The sequence below is a fragment of the Diorhabda carinulata genome, chromosome 1 (assembly GCF_026250575.1).
Source record: "Diorhabda carinulata isolate Delta chromosome 1, icDioCari1.1, whole genome shotgun sequence".
In the NCBI taxonomy this organism is placed as follows: domain Eukaryota; kingdom Metazoa; phylum Arthropoda; class Insecta; order Coleoptera; family Chrysomelidae; genus Diorhabda; species Diorhabda carinulata.
Genome location: NC_079460.1, coordinates 19,231,798 through 19,245,351, shown reverse-complemented (window position 1 = coordinate 19,245,351; position 13,554 = coordinate 19,231,798). Strand labels below are relative to the sequence as shown.

Here is a 13,554-nt window from a genome sequence, read left to right as displayed (position 1 = left end):
GCCAATTACACTATGGTGCATAAGCAAAACTGATCAGCCCAAATGGGTACATGAACACTTGAATATTATCGCCAAAAATTCAATTATTTTTCAGTATGAAGTAGAACTTCACATTGACAGAATTTGCCGAGGCAATAGATCATCTTCACAACTAACCTAACCTCATAATTATGTAAGTGATAAAAATATTAAGCTCTCTAACGGGGAGATGGTGGTTTTGTATATGTATATAAAATCATGATTCAAAACATGTGGAAAAAATTATTATATTAAACCAATGCATAGGCAGCATAATTCGCTATTCCACAACGATTTTTATTCCTTCTCAATCGCATATATCCATTTTCTCCCCAATGCTTTCCCCACCAATTTTTCAGAATCCAGAAATTTTTAGTATAACCCACAACAAGCATGGCGTGATTCACATGATTTGAAGAGCAAGATTTATCGTCGTAGATACCTTTACTGAAAAAAAAATTGCCATTACTAAGAGAAACAAATTGTTTTTAACATTGATAGTGCCACGCCACATTTATGATACTAATTGCTGAGGTCTATTTCAAGCAAAGCTGCAAAATAGGTATATTTATAAGGAAAAAACTTTGTAAGGATGGTGGATAAAATGAAAAATTCATCACATCATTAGGATCTGCAATGGAATTGTCAGTTTTTGATTTAACTACAAATTTTTTGCACTTAACAAAACAAAGATATAGCTGCAGTTAAATGGCACTCCGGCGTTTTTTGAATTGACTGTGAAATGCCTAGATCTGACTTCCATTAATTTCGTTTTATAGGGGCACATAAAAATATGTATAGCATTTCTTACGAAATGGAAATTTTCTATAAGACCAAATAGTATTAGAGAAAAATATTTTTTTTATTCATGTCACGATAATTTCATTAAAATTTTTTTATTAAATCATGTTATCGGCAGCGAGAAACTATGCCATATAGGATGATTAAAACAGTCAAACTAACAGATTAAGTTTGGTAAAGTGTGGTAATAAAAATATTCAATAATGAAACAACTTATTATCGACAGTTCCATTATAGTGAGGTAGAGAGGAAGATGTTAACGGACTAGAAGAAGACGATTTGAAAAAGAGATTTATTTATTCTTAATAAGAATCTGGGGATTTTATTAAATTGCATATAATAAAAGTGAGAAATTGTTATTTATTATATCCTTATTTTTGGCGTTTATTCATTAGTACCAACTAGTCTTAATGCTCGCAAAATTGAGATATTACTTACTGATATAGTTGAAATGTATGTGGACTAGCATTAATTGAAGCAGCCACAGGTCCTATTTTAGCTAAGGCAACTTCTAATGCTCTTTCGTCACGTGCTGGTAATACACTCCAAGAAGTAATATTAACCAAAGTCAGGTGATTTTTGTACTTGCATTTTTGTTTCTGAAAAATATTAGAAGTGGATAAACTACCATGCTTTTAATATTACATATAACCTATTGAAATTGAGAATTGAGTATATACACCTATGGTGTGCATGTCAGGCTAATGGATATAAATATACGTTTAAACGTAAAAAAATCCAGAAAATAAGTAATTTTGATATTTTTAATAAAGGATAATGAATAGAGACTCAATTACCACTACATAAAATAAAATGAAATATTCAAAAATTTTAGATAGAAAGACATTCAGACATTGTGTTGTACTCAGTTACAATCTTTATTGCTATTTGTTTAGACATATTTTCAAAATGAAATTAATTTTTTACATCTTTTTAAAAATTTCTCACCTTTGATACATAAGGGTAATCCGTGTACGCCATGAGGCCTCCAGCTTTTTCGATGTATCTTAGTGTATTCCTTAACGAACCTCCTGCACATCCATAGTTTCCAAATGATGAGCTGCAATCTACTATTTGTTGTTCACTAAAAAAAATAGCTCATTTTTTTACTAGACATATACTTAACCGTTCTTCGAAGAAAAAGTAGAACTAAAAGTTTGTATACTATACTTCTTATTCATAATATTTACTTTGGATAAATGAAAAGGTACGGAGATTAATTTTGACAAACAAATCGAACATTGAAGTTTAAAATGGTTAACGTAAGTAGTACTGAACATGAAGGTAACGCAGGGGTGATTGTTTGATGTGGATATAGATTTTTATTATTAGGTAATGAGCGTGTGGTCAAAAGCCCAACAGCTGTTGGAAAATGGAACCTGTCAACTTTTATTTCCTGTGTAGATATATTCGGCGGAGTGATGTACGATCCGATCAAGCACTTCATAAAATATTTTCGAAATTGTGAGCTGCGTACATCCTAATTTTTTAGAAGTCTGTGACAACGGTCACTTATAAGTTTTTACAATGGTTGTAAACTGAATGATAGCTGTCCAACTACAGAAAAGTTAGGGTGAGAAAAGTTGTTTAAACGTACATTCCTTCTCTAAGGAACAAATACTTTGTTTAATAAATATTAAAACCGAAAAACCTATTTAGAGTAATCTCATCGAAGCTTATCCTTTTTTCGTTTTATTTTTTTGAAAGCAAAAGTAAAGGTTTCTGTTTATAAATACGACCTATTGTCATTTTTGAGCAAAGCTTTTATCTTGAACTTGAATCGTATCACAAAATAAGTTGAATTATTGAGATGTAATGTTAGTTGCATATTGAAGTATCTCCACATATAACATTTTTTACCAAAACATTACCGTTAATTAAGTTCCATCATGACAATAATTTTTGAACTCATTGATATCCTAAACAATGCAATATAAAATTTTTAATTAGTTCATATATTTTATCCTTCATTTCGTTTTTGTTTAATTACTCTGTAGCCAATTGATGAAGATTTATGTCAACCAATATATTATTTAATTATAATAATCTAAAATTTGCTCTATTTACTATCACACACATTCTTACCTCAATGGTATTAATTTTCCCGTTTCTTTGAAAATTTGAGCTTGAATAGCTGAGGCTATGCTAAATGCATAACAAGATCCACAATCTCTTTGATTATAAACGGGAGTTAAAAATCCTTTTTCAACCCAATTAATTTCTGATGGTATGTCCAAAACTGAACCATAAATGTCTCCGACCTCTTCTGGATCAACCTTCCTATGTCTGCTCTTCGTTAATTTTATCATGTGTGTCAAATACTGGTAATTAGACTGAAAGTGAATGAATTATTCCTTATAACAATAACGAAAAGCATATGATAGGAAAATAATCTGGATCGTACGGGTTTTAAATTTTATTTTATTCCTTCTACAAACATACATATTTTTGGTTGATTTGAAAATTAGGAATTTGATTATAGCTTCTTCGAAATATACAATTCTCTAAGATTTGTAACTTATTATTTTAAAAATATAGATTCTATTCTGCTCACCATATCCGTTAGATGATTCTCTTTAATCGTAAATGAGTGAAGTCCACGAGCAGCTTCCTCATTGTGCTTTCTGATTTTTTCCAAATTTTCTTCCCATGCTTTTCGTCTTGTATAATCGTTAAACTTCGAATAACTTTTATTAAATTTATCCTAAAAAATTAATTTACTATAAGTATTTCTTTTCGAACAAAGTAAGAGAGGTAACAAGAGATGTAAAGGGAGAATATAATAAAGTAAACACAACATGAAAACGAAATATAATTAGAATTTTGACTATTATTATAAACTAAGGAGGTTTCAACAAGAAAAAGCTGTTTGAAGAAGAAAATAGGGTGACGGTGTTTAAGAAAAGTCTATTTAGATTTTGACAAAATTACTAACGAAGAAAAATGCCGAGGAAAAAGTAAAATGTGTACCATAGTATTCTGGGTTGGGTCGACTTACCATACTAGATAAAAAACAAATATTTGAGGTAGCAAATACGACCATGAAATTTGGAGCATCTGCGGACGACAGAACTGAGAGATTCAACAAATATCATTTTACCTTCGCTCTCTGAAGACGATAACTTGGATATCGAAACGCGCGTCAGACAGTGTAATTGTGAGTGTTGGTGTAGTGGTGGTGTAAACAGTGTATTCAGTATGAATATCGCCAACGCTTCCAGAAATTCCAACTTCATTTCATCTAATGATTGTCATGAATTAAACAATAAAGAGTGATAAGTTGACGTAGATTACATTTATACAGGGCGCAGGATGTCCTACATGAATGACATACGATGTAAAGCAGAAAATCAATATTAAAACCAATCTTGAATTATGTCATTCACTGCTCAAGGCATTCGAATTGAGAAATTCTTGAGTCGTAATCCATTGTTGATTTGTGTCGAACCAAACACTCCAATATAATGTTTATTGCTATTATTATTTTTTTTTTAATTTTCGTATAATTATAAATTTTGACAAAAATCCATATTTAACATAGCATTGAAAATTACTTGGAAAAAGTAGATATGATAGATAGAATTAAGATAGCAAACCATTTTTTGGCATTGTGTCTTTTGTTAATACATTTATTAATTTGTATTTATTGTACAAATTAGCTTAAATTTTCGCTCAATACCTTGAAAAGCTCCCACTCTTTGTCCAAATCACTAACTGTCGAATCGACATAATCGTAATAAATATCAGCAAGTACAGACGTAATTATTAAAACTAACAATATTAACTTTAACAAATATCTCATATTGATATTCCTGTTTGACTAAAATATATTGGACTACATTAGTATGTGAATAATTTAAGGTGTTTGATTTTCGCTGATCGAAATGTTTATATTGTGTAATATTTTGCTTATATTTAAATTTTTATTTAACTGTTATGTTAGCTATAACGCAGAGGCGGTTTTAGCTTTTGCATGAATTATATAAGTTGATTTATTTAGCATTTTTTGATATTCACTAGTACGAAGATGATTGGGGAGTGAGGTTCTTAAATCTAAATCAAATACATTCATTTTATGGTAAGAATTGAAATATGTAGAATGAATTTTTGCAAACCAATAACGGAAAGAAAAAAACAAAATAATATCTCAGAAGAAGAAACACTGTATATATATAAAGAACAGGAAATGTCGTAAAATGTAATATTGTTGAGATTAAAAATTATTGAAAACAAGAATGGAGTAGTAGTGAAAATGTTCATTCAGCGAAATAATACCGGAACAAATATATCAAAACATGAAAATTAATCTAAGAAATGAAAAATATAGTTTGCTTCAGAGACATAAAGATAACGCTTTCTTCCCACCAGTGGCATAACTGTACCGTTAGAGACACGTGGCAAGTTCGTAGGATGGGCCACTTTAATATAAAAAATCTGAATTAACAAGAATAGTATTTTTTTATTTTATAATACTTATTTATACATTTTTACTTGTAAGAGTTTAATAAGCATAAACTTACATTTTACCTATGCAAAACGAATTTCCTACCTAATGTTACTGTCATTGTCAGTGACAGATAATTCAATAATTAACTTCAGTTTGAATTGAAAGGGTTAATAATTATGGTATAATGAATTTTTTTTAATACTTTCCTAATAAATTAATATTGTTAAACATGACAACAAATGTCTAGTCAATTTACTCTACTAAAAGATTGCAAAAATCCCTTGTAGGCTATTTCAAAGAATAGAAGTGTACTTACTGAAATCACAATTGTAGTTCAAGTAAACACTTTTAATTAACAAAATTCTTTTCCTCGGACTTTATGTTCAGCAAAAGTGTTAATGAGAAATTCTAATAAGTTTTTAATTTCATTTTTGAAAATGATTTCTTGACTTTTGTTGTATTCACAGAAATGGTGATAAATATTAAAAGTACTGTGCACACTTCAGAGAAATTTGAAGAAACTAAATGATTCTGTATTATGTCAACAAGTTCTTCTATACAAAATGACGTTTCTACTTGGTGTCTAAAAGAGGATCGAAAACGTCTTTCAGATATAACGAACATAAATCTTAATGCAGGCAGTATATACTCTTGGCGAAACATTCCAAGATGCCAAGCAAATGTCATGTCGACTTGCAACCCTGAGTTACACCACTGCTCTAGACTGACATAATGTTGCTCAGTTCAATTTATATCGGTAGACTCTCTCAAATGCTTGGGAAAGTCTAAATTAACAAGGTTCATAGAATTTTTATGGACAAGAGGGTAGACCAATTTGTAATATATCTCTCATTATCCAGGAATCTCAAATATGCGAATGGAAAAATACATTTTGAGAATATGCAAAAAAATTCTCATACATCAATTTATTGATTCATTGAAAATAGAGATTTCAATTTTTTTTACGTAGATACTTAAGTATGTGTTTATTATACATATTGTCGTTAGTTACGAAAAAAGTAAATCACTAAATGTTTTTGGAAGTTCAATTACAAAATTATGCCTCCTGTCTGAGGCTGCCTCAGTTTTATCAGTTTTACTTTTCGGGTTAATGGCGAATTATATTTGTGGTATTGTTCTAGAAACAAAGCTATAATTGGTTTTTATAAACGAAAATTGTTCTATTTTTGAGTTTTCCAATAATTGCTTAACATCAATAAAATCAAAAAGATTCGCCAGACAATTCTGAAATAAATTTTCTACATAACAAAAATTCTCGCAATAAAAATCGGTTTCGAACGAAGTCCCCTTGTCTTGTAATAATAGGTTGAGGTGGAAGTGGGTAATTTTTTTTTATAGAATTGAACCTTTAAAGTCAAATTCAGGAAGATTTTTTTCATGTCTGAAATTAAATTATATATATATATATATATATATATATATATTATAGAAAAATGTTTTCTAATCTCTTCAGCAACCCTATTTAAAGCATTGGAAAGAGATGTTACATGTATTAAGTTGGGGTAAAAGAGATTTTCAAACATTGCCCAGACTTTTTCATGTAAGGTGACGTATCAGACAAAATGAGCAATAAATTATCTCCAGGAACAAGCGCAAGAAGAAAAAATGTTGGAAGAGTCTCTTGTAAACATTTGGCCACTGTCAGTGCGTTTGGTTTTTCTAACTCTTTAAAAGCAATATAAAATTGATATAATATTTTAGTATTTCTATGTTATTTCTACAAAAGCATAAAATAAATAAGAGCAGAATGCAGACCGCTCATCAGAACTTAAGGGTTTGAAACGACTTACATATTTTAAATTTCAGATTGGGAATACCCATACATTTTCATTGAACCGTTTGATTACCTGCTGCAGAATGGCAATTGTATTTGTCTTAAAACGCCTGCCAAAGCTCAATATCTTTCAAAGATTGTTAAATTATGTACAATATGCTATTTACTAAGGATATATGGAAATATTCAGAAAATTCGAATTAAGAAAGTTGATGAAGTGGTCATAATCAATAAGACAAGAACCAATAAATGGATGAGCAGCATCGGAAGCAGGAAAAATACCAAAAGTGAACTGGAGTAATTTAATTTTGAAGTTATATCAGTGGGTCCCAATAAGAAAATCTGTTTGCTTGATGGTTGTCATAATTCTAGCATTATCTTTGTAGGATTTAAGCTGGTGGATCATTTAGCTTAAATAAATTTTTTTAAATAATTGGACAGTCACTTGAGAAGTAGATAAATGTCGTGTTTGTATACCTATAATTGAATAACCATTCTTTGTAGAATTATTAACTGACTATATGAAAATACTTGAGCGATGAAATAATCAAAAACTCCCGTACATGTTTTTCAATATTTGAACCCCACTTGAGTTAAGAATGCAGTGCAATTACGTAATTGTAAACGACGTAAATGTTATCTTTTTATCAAATCACAATCTACTATAAAATTTAATTTTTATATGAGCAAAAGTAAATAGAAAGGAATTTTTGTCTTACAAGATAAACGTCAGCAACAGTTTCATATACACTTTATTTATGATATGTTCTTTTGAGCAGCTGAACTTTTTTAGTTTACATAATAAAACATTTTAAAAATGTTTATTGGAGAGCATTTATTGCAAACTCCAGCTCAATTAAAAAATGATAATATAATTTCTTCAATTTCGAAAGGGGGATTTATGAAATCAAATTTACGTCAGCACATTTTCTATTTATTGATCGAAATTATCTGAATTTGCGTTTTTTTGATAATAATAGAAAATTACTTCTCCAATTTGTTTATTTGCTTATACTATATAAATTACAGCCATTTGAGCAGTGGTGTTACATTTCAAAGGGACAAAGAGCGTCATTTATGTTCACATATACAAATAGTTACAATAATGTGACTTTTATGATTCTAAAATCCATTTCGGAATGTAATAAAATCTGGAGTATCTAGAATATTCGAACCCAATTATTTAATGTTATATTATTTGAAATTTTTATTTAATTTTACATTTTGTTTATCAATTTCAATAATAAGAAACATTGTTCTCATTTACATTTTTTTTGTGAGACCCTGTATATATAATTAATTTGTATTTGAGATTGTTTACTTTGGACAAGGTGTTAAGGTGGAAATTTTCAAAGGAAATAATTGAAAATAATGCCAAGATTTTGAAGACATCAGCGCGCAGTTCAGTTGTCGTCGTTTTTAGACGAATCCGTATCAGTGCGTCGTGATCCGAGATCCGCAGTTGTTTTGCCAATTCGCATTTCCCACGCGAACTGACTTGAGAGTGAACGTCCAAGTACGAGTAGCGCACATCACGCTTGGCCCTGACATTGCGTTGCCTCAGCATTAAAATAAGACAAATCAGTTGCATTCGAACTAACAACTCCCTAAAGATGGCGTGGTATAATGCGGCAATCGCAATGTCTATCTCGTTTTTTTTTTATTTTAAATAACAATTTGTGAACAAACTGTGATAAAAGAATGGCTGAGTCAGGTATTGATATAGGATATGATCTATCTGCACTCCTCTCTGAGGATTTTGATATTGAAAGTGCTATTGATTTCGATGATCTTTTGGGAACTCCGAAAAATCAGGAATTTTATGAACTTACATCTAAAACAATGCCTATTATGGAGAGGTGAGCCGAGGACTACTGAGTCATCTGCTATTTCAACTGTTTTTTTTTCTTGGTCTGTCATTATATTTCCCAAAAACACACAATTTCATTTATGAAAATATCAAAAATAACTTATACACCACAAATTTTATTTGCTTTACTAGTTTCTTAATTCAAACATATTCATAACGTTAAATCTGACTTTGTTTTAATTAATATTTCAATAGAGAAAATAATATTTCAAGACTTTTATAATTTTTTACGTTTACGAAATTTTATTAATATTTATTGTCTGTTCAAACTGTCACAGGAACTCAAAAGCTTAAATTTTATTTATTTTGTTTTTCATGAAACAATTTAGTACAATAAAGATTATCCGGACTTTTGTTAAATGCGTCATTTGATTATGATTGGATAATTTTGTTAGTTACACAAACTGTTCTCATTATTACCACCAAATTATTTACCTGAAAATATAATTTTTAAATTTGATTTTGTGAAACTAATTACTGTTATTATATTATATTTTTAAAAATTTCGGTAAGCATAAGTCATTTTTCCATTTTCTTTATGTTTTAATTAAAAGCTTCCGATAAATTTGGGTAGATGCTACTAAATCATCATTGTCATAATTACTGTGGATTTTGTGAAGGATTCGAGTTTTCATAAATCACAATATCAGTAATAAAATGCGAACTTACTCTATTGATGATATTTAGTTTGTTTACACACGGTAAACTTCAATTTTTTTAAATCAAAATCTTTTTCAAAAGCAATAATTTAACTAGGTAATCATATACCTGAATCTGTTTGCAAATTAGGTACTAATCATTCTTTGTTTATCCAAATATGAGTATACAAGGCAATGTACTGTCAAACATCATAAAGCTGTCCAAAAATATGAGTATGATTTGAAACGGGGGTTACAGAAGGTCAGCAACCTCTTTCTTCCCTTCTAAAACATTTCCTTATGAAAAATAAATTGATTATTACTTTTTCCTTATACCATGAGCTGCATTTTGACTCTCCTGACTCTCACATAATTCTTGGGGAATGCCAGTATTCTTTATAATTTTTTTTCGTGTAGATTGCAACTAAATAAAAATTGAATTATTCTAATATTTCTTTAATTTGAAATCACGTTTTGCGTTAACTTGCTTACGTTCTACGTAGACAAGGTGCTAATTTATATTTATAATGCAATGTAATTTTTACAAATATTTGACGCAAATATGTATACAAGTTGAATGTTTACAAAATCTATGAACAATTAAACACTGAGGAAAAATGTCTTCATACCAAATCTTTAGTATTTATTAAATTTATATTTATTTGGGGCAATTTATTCTCATCGTTATCGCTTTTAAAACGTATGCCACGTATATTTTTTTGTATAATTTTATTTACACATGTGTAACAAGACTCAAAAAGGTTGAGCGGATTAATTTTTATTTTAATACCACTATTTTTAGAGACCGGTTTAAATCTAATAAATTTTGATATATTGCCAAAAGTACAGTTTCAGTAGTTTAACAAATACAAAGATTTAGTAAATCTATTTTAATATTGCCAATAGGTGTAGTTGAGGGAAGAGGCAGAGGAAACTACATATTGCTATCTATCGAGTAAACCACTATAAAAAATATTTTCATACAGGCCGCTTGTCATGATGCAATACAACGTGTAATGCAATGCAAGACGAAATATTTCTTGGTCTAAAACATGCGCAGATGAAGTTCAGTTGATTGTTTCATGCAAGGTCTCGCACTTGCAACATTATCGATTTGTTGCCATTTTTATTGCGTGCAACTTGCCATTTTAGGGAGAAGTCTAGTTACTTTTCGTGTAACAACTAACCTGTCTATCAGGCTCCAAAACTTTTTTCTGGTTCATATCACTCTCATTTCACTCTATGAAATATTTTGATTTTAGAAAAAATTTCATGCATTTTCTTGCACATTGTCTTGCGTCATGTTAAGCTGTTTTAAAAATTTTTCTTAATACTACAACTTACCCATATAAGAATTAGTTCCAAATATTGAATTAGTTCTTTGACGGATTACACGATTGCTACTTTTTTTCAGAAATGACACTACTATTTTTCAGAAAATAAACAAAAGTGTGATAAACTAACAACATAGTATAACGCGTATGTTGTACGAGAATGGTCCCAGAAGTACTTGGCCTGACCTAGAGATGGTGGTAGTTACTTGAAAAATTAGAAAATTAGAAAGAACACAATAACACAATCTATACAGCATATGTTCCAAGTTTGAAGATGCCATGTTGTTTAGTATTTGTTTAGCAGCCATCAATAGTGAACGTTTTCAATAAATTTGTAAACATAGAAAAATTTGGTCATCGTTATGTGATACAATACTTTTATTTAAAAGGACTTATCCCAACCAATATAAAAGCTTGTCTAGATTCTACTCTGGGTGAGACTGCTCTTACGTTATTAACAATAAAATATTAAGTAGCAGAGTTTAAACGAGGCCGTACGACCTGCGAAGACCAGCATCGCAGTTGTCGACCAAATGAGGTGACAACTTCAGAAATGTTGAAGAAAAGACTAAAAGAGCTAGCAGACACATTAGGCTGTGTCCATATGGGTGCCGCGTTTTCTCAAAATGAAAAAAATACAGCGTCGTGAAGATGTTTCCATCGATTGTTTCACAGAAATAAAGCCAAATTTTTGCGCTGATTCGTAATCATGGTCCATTGCTTCACAGCAGAAATAAAAGAACAATCAAAACAATGGACTGAAAACAGGGAAACAGCTCAAAAAGAAGGATCGTTCCATCTGCAGGTAAGGTCATGACGTCGGCTTTTTAAAGCGTGCGTGGGATAATTTTTTATTGATTATCTTGAAAAAGGGAAAACTATCAACGGCGAGTATTAAGCGAACTTATTGCAACGTTTGAGCGAAGAAATCAAGTAAAAAAACCGTATTTGGCTAAGGAGAACCTGTTGTTTCATCAGACAATGCCCCAGCTCGCACATCCGTTATTGCATGGACAAAATCAATGAAGTTTGAATTCCATCCTATTCACTAGATTTAGCCCCCTTGTGACAGTATTTCGTTCCCAGTCTTGAAAAAATGGTTCGGTGGTCGAGGATTTTCCAATAATGAAGTGGTGATGTTGGTAACTAATGGCTATTTTGAGGGGCTTGATTGTATCGAACTTATTGAACATTGCAAGGAAAAATGTATGGAGCTAAAAGAAGATTACGTTGAAAAATAAATATATTTTTGTCCAAAATTTTTGTGTTTTCTTTGTTGGGCCATGTACTTTTGGGACCATCCTCCTACTTGTTGACGATTTAAGCTGCCTATGACATTTATTCTGTTGAAGAAAGGATGTGCTAATGCACCTTTTCTAGTGTAGTAGTGTGAATCAATAACTAAGTTCAAATTGAAAAAAAAAAATAAATTTATTCATTATTCATTCATACTGCTTCATGCATTCCTCAACGAACAGAACAGAACAGAAAGTTGTGAGACAATAAGAGTCGTAAAAAATAATATAAGAAATAAAGTAAAATAGGCAAATGTGAGGAGATTTTTTATAGGGTTAGTAACCAACTTGACTTGATACAACATAACCACCAGAGCTGATAATATTCAAGTAAAATGTTTTTTAAAAGGTTTTGAATTTTGTAATGAAAAATTATATAAAATATAAAAATATTTCTCGTAAATCGGTACGGGTTTTTTGTTATAAATTTTGCGAATTCTATGAAATGTGTATAAATTAAGTTAATAATTTGGAAAAATTTGTAGTGGTAAGAAATGTAAGTTTCAATCAATTAGAAATTCTCTTTATAGATTTACTTGAATTGAATATTCACTAGACACAATAATTGGTTTAAACAGAGAGAGGATCTAGTGTACGTGATTAATTCATTTTATTTTTTATATTAATTTAAATGCCGAATAATTTTTTACTTATGAAATTGCAGTAACCTTGGGGTAGAACCATTTCGAATGATTCTCATTTATTTAACAAGAAATAAAGATTTTTATATCTCAAAGGTACCTAAATATCTTTGGAGCAAAAAGCAAGACTAGAAAATAAGTGAAGGTGGTCCATTATAGTATAAAAATCCATTCAATTACATCCCATTGGCTTATTTATTAAGAATCAGATTATAGTAAACAAATTCTCTTTGATTGTTATAAATTCAGTGAATTTTCGTATTGTTAGGAATATACAACTGATCAAGACTATTTTCATTTCACTTTTTAAAGCATTTAATGTATCCAATTTGTTGTTAATACGATAAACATAATTATTTACCTCACTGTGTATAAAACACAATTCAATATAATAGCTTGCAAGCTAAAATGCTATTTAAATAATATTGTAATATGTTTAATATGTATATATATATATATATATATATATATATATATATATATATATATATGTATATAAAAGTTCCGGGCATTAACTAGTGGTAATATTTTCCTAGTACGCACCTGATATTACGAGAAATTTTATCGATTTATAGCAAAATTTTGTTGAATGGTTTCGCACCCAATTTGTCAATTAATCATAAGCGGACTGCATTTACTTTTTTCAGCCTTACAAAGTATCGTAACTAAGGAAAGTCATTAATAATGAGTGAGATACCTACATTTTGCACAATTT

General features: G+C 29.9%; 2 protein-coding genes across 4 annotated transcripts in view; one reads left to right on the top strand and one right to left on the bottom strand.

The window, feature by feature from the left end:
* Positions 1 to 250: 250 nt before the first annotated feature.
* LOC130897172 (procathepsin L) lies at positions 251 to 4,673 on the bottom strand. Its single transcript, XM_057805897.1, has 6 exons — positions 4,499 to 4,673; positions 3,374 to 3,523; positions 2,905 to 3,152; positions 1,768 to 1,903; positions 1,258 to 1,418; positions 251 to 465 (listed from the first exon to the last, which is right to left on the bottom strand). Exons 1-6 carry the CDS (start codon positions 4,619 to 4,621, stop codon positions 270 to 272), a joined length of 1,014 nt encoding a protein of 337 aa, XP_057661880.1. The 5' UTR covers positions 4,622 to 4,673; the 3' UTR covers positions 251 to 269.
* A 3,788-nt stretch (positions 4,674 to 8,461) lies between these two features.
* Positions 8,462 to 13,554, top strand: part of LOC130897146 (transcription factor EC) — a 127,340-nt gene continuing 122,247 nt past the window's right edge. For 2 of the 3 annotated variants that reach the window (XM_057805823.1, XM_057805816.1), the window contains exon 1: positions 8,462 to 8,920. In XM_057805823.1, coding sequence (XP_057661806.1) covers positions 8,763 to 8,920 — 158 coding nt within the window. In that variant the 5' untranslated portion in view covers positions 8,462 to 8,762. The remainder of the gene's footprint in view (positions 8,921 to 13,554) is intronic. The other variant, XM_057805831.1, reaches the window with a different exon arrangement.